Below are 17,906 nucleotides of genomic sequence, written 5' to 3' on the forward strand. Positions count from 1 at the left end.
GGTATTAAAATAATATATATAATTTATTCTAAAAGTTCTCTCATTCTCTGATTTTCGTTTTCAGCTCCGTGTGGTGGCCATTTTTCAGCTCCAAGTGGGGTGATTCTCTCACCAGGATGGCCAGGATACTACAAAGACTCCTTGAATTGTGAGTGGGTTATTGAAGCTGAACCCGGACACTCTATCAAAATTACATTTGAAAGGTCTCTGCAAATATTTTTCTACCTTTTAAAGAAAAGCTTATGTAAAAGACAAGTTGATATTCTCTGTTTCCTTAACAAATCAATGTAATTTTACTGTAATAGTCAATTGTTGTGCCTTGAATGCTTCAGACTTCTTGCCCCCTTTTAACCTTTCAGCTTGTTTTCAAGTTAATTTTCTATTTGTCTAATGCTGTTTCTGTACTATTGAAATATGCAAGACGAACCTTTTCTGGCTTGTGTCTATGCACAGTACTCAGATATGAATATGTGACCTTTAAATTAATGGGTTTAGTTGTCCTATACTTTGAAGGGCCTGCAATTCTGCTCTGCTAGACTTCACAAGGTAAAAATTTTGAAAACACATATAAATTGATACCATATTGTAGCTAAAGACCTTTATGCACACTGTCCATATAACTACATTTACAAGTCTTTAAAAAGTGCTGTAGGTGATCAGTGTATATTAAAGATTTTATAGTTGATCCTTTTTTCCTAGGAAAAATAATATTATTAATCAAATCATCTATATTACGAAAACCTCTAATACTGAATATTTTAAAAATTAAAAAAAATAAGCTTATGGTTTTTAGTGGACCATTCTTCACAAATTATGACAGATAAATGTATACAAATTTCCATTAGTATTATTGGCTCCTTTCATCCCCCAAACCCTTATGAAAATAAATTTAAAAAAAAACTTCTGAAGTATTGGATCCACTCGATAAACATAAAACTACAGCAGTCTTTCTATTGTGATCTAATTTTTTTAGTTTAACAAATCTAACTTGACTCTTCCTATACTCAAGAAGTCCTTCACTTATTTAATCTATCCAGATTAGTGTTAAAATGTGTATAGAGGCCTGAAGTGGTGGTGCACACTTGTAATCCCAGTTCTTGGGAGGTTGAGACAGGATAATCACAGGTTCAAATCCAGCCGCAGAAACTTAGTGAAGCTCTAATTAATTTAGCAAAATCCTGTTTCCAAATAAAAAAAGTTCTGTATAGAATGTCCCTGAGTTCAATCCGCAGCATCATAAAAAAGAAACAGAAAAAACTGTGTATGGGAAAATAAATAAATCCACATTCTATTTTAAATAGATGTAAAGTATTAAACTTTCATAGGACCCTCTACTAGGACCTACACAATCTTAACAGGACTGTATGCAATTGCATGGGCTGCCATAACAACATACCACAGACTAGATGGCTGAAATAACAGAAAATTATTTTCTCAGAGTTCTGAAGGCAAGAAGTCTGAGATCAAAATGTTGATAAGGTTATTTCCTCTGAATTATCTCATTGGCTTATAGTAAGCGATCGTCTTTATCTTCACATTTTTTCTTCTTGTGTATCTGTAGCCTCTTCTCTTTTTATAGGCATGCCAGTCATACATATCAGATTAGAGTTCACTCATGTTAGCTTAATACTTTAATAACCTTTTCTTTATGATCACATTCTGTCTTAATAGAGGAGGTAAGATTTCATCATATGAATTTTGAGAAATAGTTTAGCCTATAACAATAGTCTGCAGAATTAAAGAGTCTTTATTTGGAGCAATTTGGCAGGCTTTGCTTTGTTTTATGTTAAAACCATAGCCTCTGTACTTGTTGACATGGCATATGTTGCCATAGAGATCTTAAAAAGCTTGAAAAGCATTTTATTTATTCATTATCAAATTTTATCAAATAGTTTTGTTCCATAAATGAGAAATTTAAATTTACCAACTTCAGTTTATTACAGATAATTCTATTGGGTTTGGAATACACAATACACTATGATGTTATTGATTATATCATTGAGTAACTTTTAGAAATTACATTGACTTGGGACAATAAAACAGAGATTAAGTCCATATTTAAATTTGTTATATTTAGAGCAGTAACTTTAATGGCTTGAACCCTATTCCACATACAGGGATGTCTAGTTAATCCTTAAGTTTTCAGTGGATTTTAAGAGTTTCTTTTTTTTTTTATGTCTACTTCTGGTTCTGATTCTTTATCCTACTTTTATTGCAAACCAAAACCTGCAATTCAGAATATACAAACTTTTACATTAGATTTTGGAATTCTATTTAAAGCCAATATTTTTTTCTGCCCCAAATTCTGAACATATATCTGTATTCTCCCTTACAGGCTGGCCAACATAAGCTTTTTTGTCTATCTTATTTAAGTGCCCTTAGAATTGCTCATAGTGAATTTATGTACACTCCACAGCATATATTCCAACTAAATTTTCCCAAACTTACTTTCCTACTGACAATCCTCCAGATACTTTTTATCATACTAGTTAAATAGACAAAAATCCTAATTTATTTTCTATATATATAGTTACTTCACAGTTTTTACTTTGCCACTATGTGTTTAATAAGACAAAATTTTTTAACATTAGCATGACAGCTCAATTGAAAAGTAATTTCCATTACTTGGATTTGTGCACAGTAACAATAATCAGACCTGTAGTTAAACCAGAGAAGGTCTGGGGTGAAAACTGATTCCAAGAGTTCAGTGATTTTGGATTATCCCCAGGAACTTCACCAAACAGGATATGTCATCTGCATCTCAGTAAATTACAAGTCTCAGAGCTCCTTCACTTTCTTGATATCAGTCATTTAAAAAACGATTTCTTGTTAATGAACCAAAACACTGGGAAAATCTGCCAAAGATTTTGTCAGTGGTATTATCAGTATTTTAGAATAAAGAAAACCCAGAAATCAGCCAAATCATTATTTCTTTGGAATCATTTTTATTATATAACTAAAGTTCCACCCCTCCTTCTCCTTTCTTCTGCTGGGGATTGAACAAAGGATCTCATTTATGTTAGGCAAGTATTCTATCACTGAGCTACCTCCTCAACCCCCAAACCTTGCTCTACGCACGCACACACACACACACACACACACACACACACACACACTCCTCTAAAATTCTTGATTCACACTTGTTTGAAAATTTATTAAATACCTTCTTCCATTTCTTCTTTCCTAAAGACCCTGTAAGGATGTGAGACTTTCCTTGAGTTATTTCCGTACTCATGTGCTTGTTGGAAAATCGGTTTCAGTATAAAATAATTCTCATTTTTCCTAACCATTGGCATAGTTATTAGTAACTCAATAGCAAAGAGATGAGAAAGGCACTCTATTAGGTTAAAAACTAAATGTGCTAGGTGTGAAGAGGCATGCCTGTAACCCCAATACTTGGGAGGCTGAGGCGGGAGGATTGTAGGTTTGCAACTAACCTCAACAACTTAGTAAGGCCCTCTGTAACTTAGTGAGATTCTGTTTTCAAATAAAAAAATAAAGTAGGGCTGGAGTGTATGTAGCTCAGAGATAGATGTCCTCTGGAGGTTCAAACAAACCCCAATAACACACACACACACACACACACACAAATGCATTTTACTCAGTGGATAAAATAGCTACTTTGCAATCACACATACATATTTCTACTATTTCCTTGTATATTCTTCTTATAATGTCCTACTGCTTCATTTTCTTCCAAATACAATTTTAAGAAGCAAGATACCATTTAGAAGTAACTCATACTGGAGTCATAAAATAAAATAACTTTTTTACTGATTTCTAGCCAAGCTGTTGGATGAATACTGGTTTTCAACTCCTTAATATTTCCTTTTATTTGAAGATACTTCTGTAGACCTTGGTTCCAAATAATGAATTGTATTTACTGTAGAGTTTTGGCACATACTTCAACTACACATGGATAGCTTTAACTTTGTTGAAATAATTTTTAAAAATATCATTAAGATGGTGGCAGATAATATAATTAAGATAGTGGCATTGCTCTTTTATAATTTCTGTCTATATTCTCAAATATAGAGCAAATAATTAGAATTAATTTATAGATAAAATATTATTTATGGAGATATTATTTATTAGTAAGTATCCTTGAGATTAACTCTGGCAGAGTTAAATCAACGAGACTCTAAGAATTGACTCAACCTAATGAGATCCTGTTTCTAAGTAAGAAATAAAATCTGTCTGGGAGGTACAGTTCAGAGGTAGAATGCTTCTGGGTTCAACCCTTAGTACTTCCCCCCCACACACACACACACAAGAATATGATTTCTATCAAGTACAAAACAAAGTAAAAATAACAACAACACATGGTTTTAAAACTATTTACTTCTTTAGGTCTTATTCTTAGATATCCAGGATATTTTTTATTTCCTCAGTATCTAACAGTTTCTAATTTTACATAAGACAAACTCATTTTATTATCAGTCATTCCAAGCATGCCCTCTTTCCCTTTTCCTATCCTTAGCTCCCTGACCAAAGTCTATCAGTATTGGTCTTCCAAAAAATTAAAAAAAAACAGTTAATGAGGATTATTTCAGTTTTTCAGAATAGGTTTGGATTATACTAAGAATATATTTTAGAGATAATAAAAACTGAATAAGATGTGGTCCAAGTTTATGTTTAAAAGCCATCTAGTGATTCTCTAATATGTTTTGTCAGAAACAACAAATTTAATGTCATAAATGAGTAGATTGAGATAATTTGAGAAATTTACATAACTACCTAAATGCACAAAATGAATAAAATTCAAATTATTGTGTAAGCTCATCCCATTTTGCATGTTATACTTTTATAGTTTCTTAGAACAAATCTTTAGTGATTTTCTTCCTAAAGATTCTCTGTTACTGAACAATGTTCTCTATGTCACCAGTTATGTTACTATTCTACAAACAATTAAGTCTCTTTATCTTTCAATTCTAAGTAATCCTGATTCTTCTGTGCATTTTAATTTCCCTTCTGTCAGATGACTATCAAAGTAAAACTTCAATTTCAATATTCACAACAGATCAACTACAAAGCAACCAAGTAATGCGCGTACCATGCCTAACTGCCTGATAATTCATTGAAAGGACTTGGTGCGTTAAATCTTTCCTCCACTACACTATATTACAGAATTTTTAAAGGAAAATGCAATATATTTCAGGTTGCAAAATTCAAAGATAATGCATAAAATTCATTTTACAAAGTATATTGCTTAGTAATATAAATTTTAAAAACATTTCAATTGTTACCTCTTAAATAGCATTAAATTACATACTTAATTTTGACCATATAACATTTTATAATCATATCAGTGATTAAAATATAATAAAGTAGTTTCTCATTTCTTATCCATTTGGCTACTTGTAGGAATTTGTTCTGACTAGGTTTGAGTTTTGTTTTGAGGAGTAATATGATTTAAGATTGAATCATATGCTAGACAAGACTGATATGGTAGGACAGTAAAAGTGATTCTCTGAAATTTAGTGGGCATTTCAAACTAAATTGTTTTCTCCTGTATGGAGAAAATTAAAGAAAAACCGAAAATGCAGTGGAAAATATATCTTAATTGTGTAAAAATACATGGTTAATACCAATACATTCAATTATATTGAGCCCATTTTTTGCAAAACTGATAACTATTCTAAATATATATTTGTATTTAAAAGATATCCGTTCCAGAGCCGGGTGTGGTGGCGCACGCTTGTAATCCCAGCATTTGGGAGGCTGAGACCAGAGATCGTGGTTCGCGGACAAGCCTCAGCTACTTAGTGAGGCCCTCTGCAACTCACTGAGACCCGGTTTCAAAATAAAGAATAAAAAACAGGGCAGGGGGTGTAGCTTGGAGGTCAAATGCCCCTGGGTTCCATCTCCAGACCTGCCAAAAAAAAAAAAAAAAAAAGATATCCATTCCTATACTGGTCTAGTAAGTATTTATTTACTATTTACTACATGCAAAGAATTGACAAAAATAAACACTCTCTGATGTCAAGGCATAGTAAAAAAGGCATAGTAAATAGTGGCAATACGGTAGAAGAACTAGCATACACCTTGAGACCAAAGGAGGTCTTCCTGTCATCATATTTAAGCTGAAATTGAAAGTTGCGTAGGAAACTTTGGTGAATGTAGAAAAAGAATTTCTCGAGCTGCTGGATCATTGTGGACAAAGCAATAAAATCCTCATCTTGAGTGGTGTAAAGCTTTACACAGTTTAGACTTCTAATCCAGAAGGGCAAGGAAAGAACATAGAATTCCATTTTATTAATATGTTTGTTACTGTTATGCATGTTAAAAAGTGACTTATTTATTGCACTTATAAAACAATTGTATCATTTCAAAAATTCAAGATGGCAAAAGAACAGAAACCTAAATATAGAACCAATCAACAAAGCGCGTCAGGGTGAATGCATGTTGAGGATTCCCTCTACCATTTAAGAAAATATGAAAAGGTTTGAGTTCTAAATACCTTGGCTTTCTTTCTTGCAAAGTGGATATAATAATGAGAACTACTGTATAGAGTTAGTGGGAGGATGTAGTAAACTAATACAGCTAAATTTCACAGAGCTTTAGTCACTTAGTAAATACCAAATACATCATTATTTGTTAATACCTACTTAAAATTAGATCTTTTTATTGTAACCTACTTAGAAGTAAAATTATTATTTTTAAATATAAACTATATAGAAATGTAGTGGCTAAAATAAATTTGTCCAGATATGTATAAAACAAAATGTTAGATTTGAAAATTATATAGTATTGAGAGAAGAATATAATATCATTTAGAAAATGTGCATAAATCATGTTTTGCATAGGAATATTGCCATTAACTATAGTTATCTCAAAAATATACTCAGTGGCTGGGCGTGGGGGCCCATGGCTTGTAATCCCCCCGCTTGAGAGGCAGAGACAGGAGGATCGCGCAGGTTCGAAGCCAGCCTTGCTGGCTCAAGAGATCCTCTTTCTAAATAAAAATATAAAAAATAGGTGTCTGGGAGTGTAGCCTGGAGGTAGAAGGGTTTCCAGGAACCCCAGTACCACCAATATACATATACATACATACATACATTATATATATATATATATGCAATGAACAGGCCATTATTTACCTTTGGTAATCTAAAACATTTGAAAAATGTTTTACTTATGAATAAGTATATACTCTTGCATTTTCAATGAAATTTCCACAGGCATGAGAGTTCATAACGTGTGTATGTACAAATGACATGGTCTTAAATGTCTTAGATATCAGATAAGCCAAAGCAAAATTTTAAAATATTAACCTTTTTAATCCATAATTTATATAATGTAAAGCATCATTTTCTTATACTGCATTATTCTAATAAATGCATTTTAACATGTGTTTCTATCTTAGATTTCAGACTGAACTGAACTATGATGTTCTGGAAGTTCATGATGGGCCAAATCTTCTGTCACCCTTACTTGGGTCTTACAATGGCACACAAGTGCCCCAGTTTCTATTTAGTAGCAGTAATTTTATATACCTTTTATTTACAACAGACAACAGCCGTTCTAATAATGGTTTCAAGATTCATTATGAAAGTAAGTCATTATAAAATATTTTTTTATTTTCCCTTTCTCTTTCCCCTACATTTGCTATTATCATTGTATTCCTAAGAGAATTAGTAGCTTTACTTATTTTTTATATCAAAGCTTTCCTTGATGTATAATAATGCTAAGGTTTTAGAAGATGTGTGCCTTAGTAAATTCTGTAATGGATTTTTCAACAACATTTATCTAATGTTATTATAAAAGGAAATACTAAAGAAATGTTAGGTCAGATAATATTACAAAATGAGTTCACTTATAAATTATTTTATGTAGTTTTAAAAAGCAGACAATAGGCAGTAATGTCAGTCTTAAATACATATGAACAATGCCATTCTTTTAGTATTCATTTCCAATTTTTGATTATATTTTATATTATAATCACATGTATTACACGCATATTCTATTTAAAGTATTTTTATTTTTATAAATATTAAATACATTAAAAGTAATATATACAAATATGATTACTATATCTGGTCAACAACAATATAAAAAAGCTTTAATTTAGAGTGTTGGAGTCAGCTCACAAAAATCCCATTTAAAATTTTATATATTTGAAGCAGGGTGTGGTGGCGCACACTTGCAATCCCAGCATTTGGGAAGCTGAGACCGAAGATCTTGGTTCTCAGACAGCCTCAGCTACTTAGTGGGGTCTTTTATTTGTTTGTTTGTTGGTTGGTTGGTTGGTTGGTTGGTTGGTTGGTGGTACTGGTGTTCCTGGAAGCCCTTCTACCTCCGGGCTACACTCCCAGACCTATTTTATATATTTTTATTTGGAAACAGGGTCTCTTAAGCCAGCGCGGCTGGCTTCGAACCTGCTCAATCCTCCTGTCTCCGCCTCCCAAGCGGGGATTACAAGCATGCACCACCACACCTGGAAGTGAGGCCCTATTTAAAATAAAGAATAAAAAAAATGGGAAGGGGTGTAGCTCAGAGGTTGAATGCCTCTGGGTTCCATCCACAGACCCGCAAAAAGTAAAATAAAATAAAATAAAAGTTCATATATTGGAGCCAGGTGTAGTAGTACATGCTTAAAATCCCAGTACTCGGAGTCTGAGACAGGAGGATCACCGGTTGGAGAACAGCCTCAGCAAGAATGAGATTCTCAGGAATCTAGTGAGAAGCTGTTTCAAAATACAGATAAAGGACGGTTTGGGGGATGTAGCTCAAAGGATACTATATTTTAGAAGACCCTTCATACTGGTATTTAAATGGAAACTGGTCTTCGCTTTTGTTTATGAACATCTTGCACATTTATACCTCTGTAGTTGTATTATATGTACAAGTGTGTGTAGATACATATACAAACTCACATTTGCACACGTTTTTATTGTGAAATACATTGCAATATAGCTTTGCATGAAAAACAGTCTTAGTAAATGAATTAATTAGCAAGCACACTTAAGAGGGTTACTGCAAGATATCTTTATTTCAAGTGCAGATAATATTTTATTTATTTTCTATTCAAATGTGACCATTTTTTTTCTCAAGAAAGGATTTCTGCATTAGAAATTTATTATCTGTTATTCATCTCTCTTTAATAGACCAGTCAGTCAACTGATGGATTTAAAAGCATGACCAACATACATTCATTGCTTTTGCCTTTTTAACTTCTGATACACAGTATTGCTAAATTATATTAACATCCCTTTATTTCAAACTTTATGATATGGAAGTGTATTACTTGAAGATTATTTGAAAATGAAACAAGAGAATTCACAAACTCCTGGGAATCAAATGAAGTCAAGAGCCTTAATAGGGAACATTCATTTAACTTGTTGAGGCTAAGACAGAGTAATAATTTTTAAAAATCTATTTCAAAATTAACTCTTACCAGCTGGGCATGGTGATGCATGCATGTAATCCCGGTACTTGGAAGGCCGAGACAGGAGGATTGCAGGTTCAAGGACAGCATGCAGTAATTTATCAAAACCCTGTTTAAAATTAAAAATAAATAAATAAATAAATAAATAAATAAATAAATAAATAAAAGAGGTAGGTTTTGACTCAGTGATAAAACTCATCTGGGTTTTATCCAAATACCATAAAAATAAATTAATTTTACTGGTAATAAGTACTGATATAAAAACTTTTTTTACCCCACTGTTATTTATGTTTTGCCCACTAATTCACATTCAGTTTTATTCCACCCAAGGTATGCGGTGTTTATGATGTGTCAGACACAGATTTATTTAGGAAATGAATGAAACTCTGAACATTAAGTGTCAGCATAATGGCCAATATGCAGTAAGATCTTCGTAAATGATACTCTTATATTTTTTATTAAAAACTAAGCAAATGAGTAGCAAAATAAGAAGATGAGCCTCAATATATATTTTTTTTCTGCCAGAAAATCTGACATATACAGGTCTTTGGTAAAATAGTCCAAGGTATTATTGAAGGCTGGGGCCTCAGAAGGCAGTGTGAAGGCCAAGCGCTGAGAGAGGTAGAGGTTAATGAGATACTTGATATTGATTCGCTGACTCTGGCAGGAGGCAGCAACTTTCTATTTAAATTAGTTTACAAGCAATCCCCGTTTCTCATTTTTATTCTATTATTCTATTAGCTTACTTAACATTGTGAAATAATCACCATGGTAAATCTTTTTTTTATCAAGAATCCCAAAACAACCCTTTTTTCTGTTGACACTATGTTAAACTTTCCCTGGCTGAAGCTGTCTGTCTGTCTGTTTATCATTCACAAAGATCACATTCAGTTGACTCCTGAGCTGGGGATGTAGCTCAGTGATAAAGTACTTATTTAGTATCTGTGGAGCCCTGGGTTTACTTCCCAATGTTGCAAAAAGATTCTTGAAAAAGTTTAGTTTTTTTTTTTTTTATCAGTTGATTATTGATTTTAAGAATCATTTAGAAAAATGATTTACTTTTTTTTTCTTTTTTACTTTTTTTTTTTTTTGGTGTGTGTGTGTGTGTGTGTGTGTGGTGCTGGGGTTCCTGGAAACCCTTCTACCTCCGGGCTGCACTCCCAGACCTATTTTATATTATTTTTATTTGGAAACGGTCTCTTAAACCAGCCGGGCTGGCTTCAAACCTGCGTGATCCTCCTGTCTCCGCCTCCCAAGCGGGGGGGGGGGGGGGGATTACAAGCGTGCGCCACCAAGCCTGGCATGATTCTTAAATTTTAAGAATACATTTGAGATATAGTGAATTGCTGTTTGAAAAAAATCAAACTTATTACAAGAGAAAAACTTTTGGTTTACACAGTGGACCAAATTTTATGAGAAGGATTTCTTGCAAAACCACCACTGCTTGAACTTCAGATTTTGATCATATTTCTTTCCCAAGGCAGTTTTTACCTCATTCTATCTTCCTTTCCAAATAGGGAGATTGCAGGTTCTGTACTAATAAAATTAAATTATTTATGGTCTTCAAAACACACAAAATCCCCTGTTTCCAAATAAAAAATATAAAAATAAGGTCTGGGAGTATAACCCGGAGGTAGAAGGGTTTTCAGGAACCCCAGTACCAACAAAAACAAACAAACAAACAAAAAAACCCACAAGACACACACAAAATAGGGTTGGGTGTAACAAGTTTGTTTAAACTACTAAGAAATAGATATGGGGAGGGGATAAGAAATTGCAACCTAAAAATCTTCAAATATTTTATTACCCAGAATAAATGAACCAGCAGAAAGTCTACTTTGAAGTTTGTCTTTTACAAAAACATCAAGTTCTATGAAATAATAAAAATGCAGAAATATTAGTGCCATTTAATATAGCATAAACACAAACTTCTAGAAATTACGTGCATTGTCCAAATTCAAGAATGTCTTCAAAGCATTTTACCTCTATAATTTTAAATAATGACTGTTGGCATACCATTCTGATTTTAGTTCATCCTGATCATTCTCATTCTTTCTGTTTTCCAAATTTTCATTTTTGTATCCTATGCTTGTCAGTCAATTATAAAATACTTCTTTAGATTTATTCCCTGGATCAAAGATTTGCATAGCATCCTAAGAGGCATGTGAGGAAATGCATCATTTTATTTCATTCACCAGCCAAAGCACCATGAAGGACAAATAGCCATGCGCTATTCACTAACCTTTACTCAGAGTAATCTGAAACCATTAAAATCACTTTGAGATAATTAAATTGAACCAAACTGTAACTATAATTTAAATTACACATCAACCCTTTACTCCTCATTTCCAGGATTTTATAGAAATTGAAATGGCTTGAAACTAGCATGCTCTGGACTCAATCCCCAGTACCAAAATAATAATAATAATAATAATAATAATAATAATAATAATATAATAGAAATAGCAATTTGGCAAATAAAATAGTATGTTGAAGATAAAATTGTATTTGTTGTATTTTATTCTCATTAAAATAATAGCATTTAAATAAAATAAAAATATTTAAAACATATAATTTGCCTCTATAATTAAATTTCTATTTGTGGCAGTTTGTTTAGCTTCATTTTATAATTGGGAAACTATACAAATAAATTATTTATTATAGTTATATATTTTGTGTAATTGTACAACATATAATTATACATTTTATATAAATGAACAATTATACAATTTTGAAAATTCTTATTACTATTTTTTTTTGGAATATAGAAGCAATAGTTATTCATGCCTTCAATCTTCCATTTTTAAAGAAAATTATATTATATACCAATGATTGTCAACTGGTGACTTCTTTGTACCCCAGGGAGCATAAAGCAATATCTGGATATATTTTTATCATGTTTGAAGTATGTTCCTAGTATCTAAGAAGGAGAAGACATGTATGTTTTTAAAGTTACTGCCACACATGAAATAGCCTACAGCGAAGAATTATGTAGTCCAAGTAGTAAATAGTGCCAAGTTGAAAAACCAGGAAAAGTACTGTCCGGGTGTGATCTTAGCTGGGGATTTTAAATCACAAATAAGGTTGTGTGAAAGCACATTCTACTGTTTTGTTTAACCTAGAAATGTACTGATACTTGATACTTCCAAATAATGCAAACTGCCTCCACTCTTCCTTAATGTTCTTTCATGATAAAAAGTTCTTTACGGTACTTAAACTTTAATTGAAATAATATAAGCTCAAATTATTAATTACTGTTATTATTATTGTGTACATACATATAGAATTTACAGCAAGACAAAGTTTGATAGATAATCATACATTTTCATCAAGTTCTTAGATATTAAATGAACTACATTTGACCCTTTCTGGTAGAAAATAGCAAGACAAGCTTGTTAAAATGTTGAATATTTAAATGAAGACAAAGTGAATTTGTGAAGATCATTGCTGACAACTGTTTGAAGAAGTAGGGATGATTTTCAGAGCAGCTGAATCTGATCAGGAACTGTTTTACTCCCTTTCTTTCTCAGGTGTTACAGTAAACACATATTCTTGCTTGGACCCTGGCATACCTGTACATGGCCGGCGCTATGGTCATGATTTCTCCATTGGTTCTACTGTTTCATTCAGCTGTGATCCAGGATACAGGCTCAGTCATGAAGAGCCCCTTTTATGTGAAAAAAACCACTGGTGGAGTCATCCACTTCCAACCTGCGATGGTAAGAACTCATTTAATATGCAAAATAACCAGTTTATAAACTCAAACACTGTCAATGTAATCTTTACAAAATATAAGGTTTAGCAAAACTTTAAACATTTTAAAAGATTATATTGAATTGTGTAATTTTAAAATCTTATTTATAAAATATAAAAGAGCACGTATAACTAGCCAAAATTACCCCAGGCCTAATCGTTTATATACATGCTTAAAACACAAACACACACACACACACACACACACACACACACATACACACACACACAATTTTGAGAAATACTTTTATACATTGTCATAAAGCACATTTAGTATAACTTATGCATTATTTAGTTAAGGATTTTTATTTCTACTTATAGGATATACACTTATTCACACACATTCAATCATTTTAAATACATAGAATTAACTTTGGTTTTTTTTTTTGTTTGTTTGTTTGTTTGTTTGGTGGTACTGGGTGTGGAACCCAGAGGATTCCTACCTCCGAGCTATACTCCCAGACCTATTTTCTATTTTATTTGGAAACAGGGTCTCACTAAATTGCTAAGAGCCTCACTAAGTAGCTGAGGCTGGCTTTGAATCTGTGCAATCCTCCTGTCTCAGCCTCCCAAGTGCTGGGATTATAAACTTGTGCCACCACGCCCGGTAACTTTTTTTTTTTTTTTTTTTTTTTTGGTGGTACTGGGGATGGAATCCTTCTACGTTCGGGCTATACTCCCAGACCTAATTTTTATATTTTATTTGAAAACAGGGTCTCTTAAGCCAGTGCGACTGGCTTCGAAACTGGGCGATCCTCCTGTCTCTGCCTCCCAAGCGCAGGGATTACAAGCGTGCTCCACCACACCTGGCATAGTGTGAACTTTTAAACAAAATATCATTGAAAATGGCAATTTGGTGTTAGGAAAAGGAATACAGCATTTGCTTCTTGCCCTGGAAGTTGGCACTTCTTAATGAAAGTCTATTCTATCTCCCAAATTTCTAACTAGCTACACAGCACCATGGTAATTTACACAGCCTGCTGTGGAATGGAAAATTACTAGTTATAGTAAATAGTATGTGTGTTTTATTTCTATTTTTTATTTTTTTTACTTCTATGAAACTGAGTCAAAGATGCTTTATTTTTAAAGAAATATATGAAAATACAGTAGAAGAAACCTGCTTCCCTTAAGATTGCAAAGTGCTTTTACATTTGCTTTATGAAAAAGTATGACCAGTGTTAAGTCTATGCAGCACCTTGTTCAGATCTTTTATGTATACTTAGAGTGTGGTTTCCAAATTACATATCTATTTTTTTTCAAGGTAGAATATCAATTTGTTATGTTATGATTAAATATTTAAGTGCTTTCTGTGTCATCATTCCTAAGGAATAGTCTTGTTTCAATTTGCTTTTATAACAAGATTTTAAAGATTATCAGCATATCTGCCTGTACTTGATACTATATCATTTATACTAGTCAGCATTATTATGAATGTAAGTGACAAGAGCCCAAGTCCAACTTGACTTTTACCAAAACAAGCAGAAATTGTTATTCAACTATCTGTCATACTTCACAGAACTTACTATAGCATGGATTCAAACTTTTTCAAGAATATCATCGTCTTCCACCTAGTCATTTCTCTGTGTATTCACATAATTCTCTTCCATTACAAATAGTCTTTTTCTTTGTGGAGAATAATGAAGTTTATAGTTATATTTTCAGATTTAGAGAAGATTAAGAGCTCTTTATTGCTCTATAATTAAAAAATCCCAGGAAAGGTACCCAACTGGTTCTTATCTGAACCTTTTACTATAAGAAAGGAGAAGAGCTTGTTATGTGTAAACTTGTCCAGATCCTGTGAGCTTCCATCATTCTGATTGAGACAAATCATAGTAGTGTGAAGGAATTATGTTTTCCAGGACCTGATAAAGATATGTAATTGTCATGAGAAAAAACTCACCAAGATAAAAAAAAAAAGAGTATGGAGACAATGTTATAAAAAGCAAAAATATTTGAAAAATCACATTCAACTTCACTGTCACAGTTACATTTTATACCGGGTATTCCAAAAAGCAGCACATATGCTCATCAATCAACTTTGTTCCAGTATAACTACAATCAACTTTGAATTCAATTTCTAACATTTTACTCAAATTTCCATCTTTTGCACTAATATTTTGTTATACATCATGTCAAAAATACTTAATAGCCTTATGTTGCTTGAAAATGAAATTCCAAAATGTTGGTCATGGAATTTATGGTACTTCACCATGTGGAGAATTTCTAGTTTGTTTCAATAGTGAATTCTTACAGTGCATCATTTTCTGAAAGATCACGTCTTGTTACTTTGAATTTTCATCTTGATCTGTCATCATTTTTTTTGTATTCCCATTTCTCCTTGAACCTAATTAAAGAGGGGCTATATTATATGCATTTTGAAAATGTTTGAGATCTATTTACAGCAGCTACTTAAGAATTTTCAACTGATTTAAACTAAAAACAACTATTCTCTATGCGCAGGGGATATGAGATTGTCATGATTACTAGTAGAAAAAGCTGAGGTCAGATGTTTGGTATGCAACTATTTTCATAAATTTTCTGGCCACTATACAACATGTTTTAGTTGCATTCTCTATCTGAAAATAAAATTAATATAGCCCATAAATGTTTTATCTTAATATTTTAGATTTCTCATGATTGATTTGAATAAACTATTAATTTCCTCTCACACATTCTTATCATATAAATATGAGTGACAGTTTTTAGAGAAGCTAATGTCATCAGGATGAGAGAATATTCAGTTATTAACTACTTTAAAAATAAATCCAGCACAAACGAGGTTCATATTTAGTATAAGCATTTGTCACAGTACATTTTATCAATGCACGTTAGTCAATCTTTTGTAATTATTCAACATGATAACCATATAAAAAATTAGCAGTGTCAAAAATTCTCATTATAAAAGATGAAGAATTTCATTAGGTTTACAAAAAATGCTGAGGCTGGTGATAATGCAAAACTGTTTCAATCACATGCGAAATGATTGGCAAATGAGAATTTGAAAGTAACAGATCAATTAAAAAACACGCAAGGATACAGACACCTGAGGTGATAGATGCTTCAAAACAGTGATTTGAAGATCAAAGTGTTAAATGAGCCTCTGAGAAAATAAATGATAACCTTCAAATATAGATCATTTGGGAGGAGGGATGCTATAATGTCAAACATAATTCCAGGACACCATAAATCGCCATTATATTCTTTTGTTGAAAAGCGTTAACTTGTAATGTGGGGCGAAATCAGTATTTGATTGAAGAGTGTTTATGATCCTGCAATGAAGAACTTGACTACTTAAGTTGTGTCTACACTAGCTTTATCATCAACAAACTGAATAATTGCAGTAATTTTTGATTGGATTGTTGTGAGGGTCAATTTAGTTAATATAAGCAAAGTCTGTAGAATAGTACCAGTCATATTATAAGTGCAGTTAAGTGTTCGGTCTTGTTTTTTTCTATGAAGTAGGCACTAATTTACTGTGTTATGTCTTATTCGATTAAATTCTATCCTGTTTTATTAGATGTAAAATAAAATTTAATATTTTCATACTTTTAGTTTCATCTCTCAAAGGAAGCAACTTTAATCACACTCTTTCCTCATTATTTGCTGTGAGGTTCCATCTTTAAGTCAATTCTCTGCAAAGACCACATTATAGTACTAATTATTTTCAAATAACACCTCCAGCATATCATAAAAATGCACACTTTCTCCATCTGATTATAGTCAAGGTAACAGTATATATGTTCATGATTGATATGTAAGTTTTTAACTATTCCTTCTACATTTTTATAGTGTTAGGTGTTTGTGACATAAACTATCTATGTTCCTTCAATTTCCTACTTTCCATGCAGGTATGTAGGTGCAGCTTGCAGAAAGAAAATTCCCAAGAAACACTTCAAGTAAAGAGCATAGGCTATTTGACAAAGTAACTTTATTCTAATATACAAAAGATCTTTCTTTTTAGTTTCTAAACACAGACTCTCTCTCTCTCACACACACACACACACACACACAAACAACAAACACACACACTCGCACCCATAGGAGTATACATGTGACATAGTTTCTAAAAGTTTTGCATTTCTCCTTTCTGTTACTTTTTAGGGTTTGTAAAATCCTAATTCAACTCTTTTTTTTTTTTTTTATTCTCAGAGAAGTTTTACTCTAGCTGCTTGAGCTATACGGTCCTTATGTTTTTATTTTTATTTATTTTTTCAGTACTGGGGATTGAACCAAGGAGTTTTCTACTTCTGAGCTACACTCATAGCCCCATTTTATTTCATTTTTGAAACGGGTCTCCCTAAGTTGCAAAGGAGCTCAAAAAGTTGCTGAGACTTTCCAAGAACCCGTAATCCTTCTATTTTAAGCTACCAATTACCAGGATCACCACAATCTGTAGATTTGAATGCAATAGAGCATTTTTTAAAAAATCACAGTTGTCCCAACAAATTCATGCCATGTTGTATTTTTTTAATATGGTTTTAGCTACACCCTAAGCCCTATTTTTTAGGCTTTTTATTTTTAAAACAAGGTCTCACTGAATTGCAAAGGCCCTTGCTAAGTAGCTGAGGCTGTCTGCAAACTGCGATCTTCTGGTGTCTGCCTCCCAAATGCTTGGATTACAACGTGTCCTTCTCTTGAACTTTCCTAAATAGACTTCTTATAGTCACCTACAAAATAAACAAGACAAACTACAAAAGATAGATCAATTTACCATCAGCATTATGAGGGAAAAATAGTATAACTTATTGATCACAAAACCACTTTT

General features: G+C 32.5%; 1 protein-coding gene across 3 annotated transcripts in view; it reads left to right on the forward strand.

Annotated features, from left to right (window-relative positions):
- The window catches only part of CSMD3 (CUB and Sushi multiple domains 3), a gene marked incomplete at both ends in the record, with an annotated part of 1,156,743 nt that overhangs the window by 733,147 nt on the left and 405,690 nt on the right, over positions 1-17,906 (forward strand). For all 3 annotated transcript variants that reach the window (XM_080694904.1, XM_080694905.1, XM_080694906.1), the window contains 3 exons: positions 65-203; positions 7,367-7,554; positions 12,919-13,107. In XM_080694904.1, coding sequence (XP_080551030.1) covers positions 65-203; positions 7,367-7,554; positions 12,919-13,107 — 516 coding nt within the window. The remainder of the gene's footprint in view (positions 1-64; positions 204-7,366; positions 7,555-12,918; positions 13,108-17,906) is intronic.

This window comes from Muscardinus avellanarius (assembly GCF_963383645.1).
Source record: "Muscardinus avellanarius genome assembly, chromosome: 4".
In the NCBI taxonomy this organism is placed as follows: domain Eukaryota; kingdom Metazoa; phylum Chordata; class Mammalia; order Rodentia; family Gliridae; genus Muscardinus; species Muscardinus avellanarius.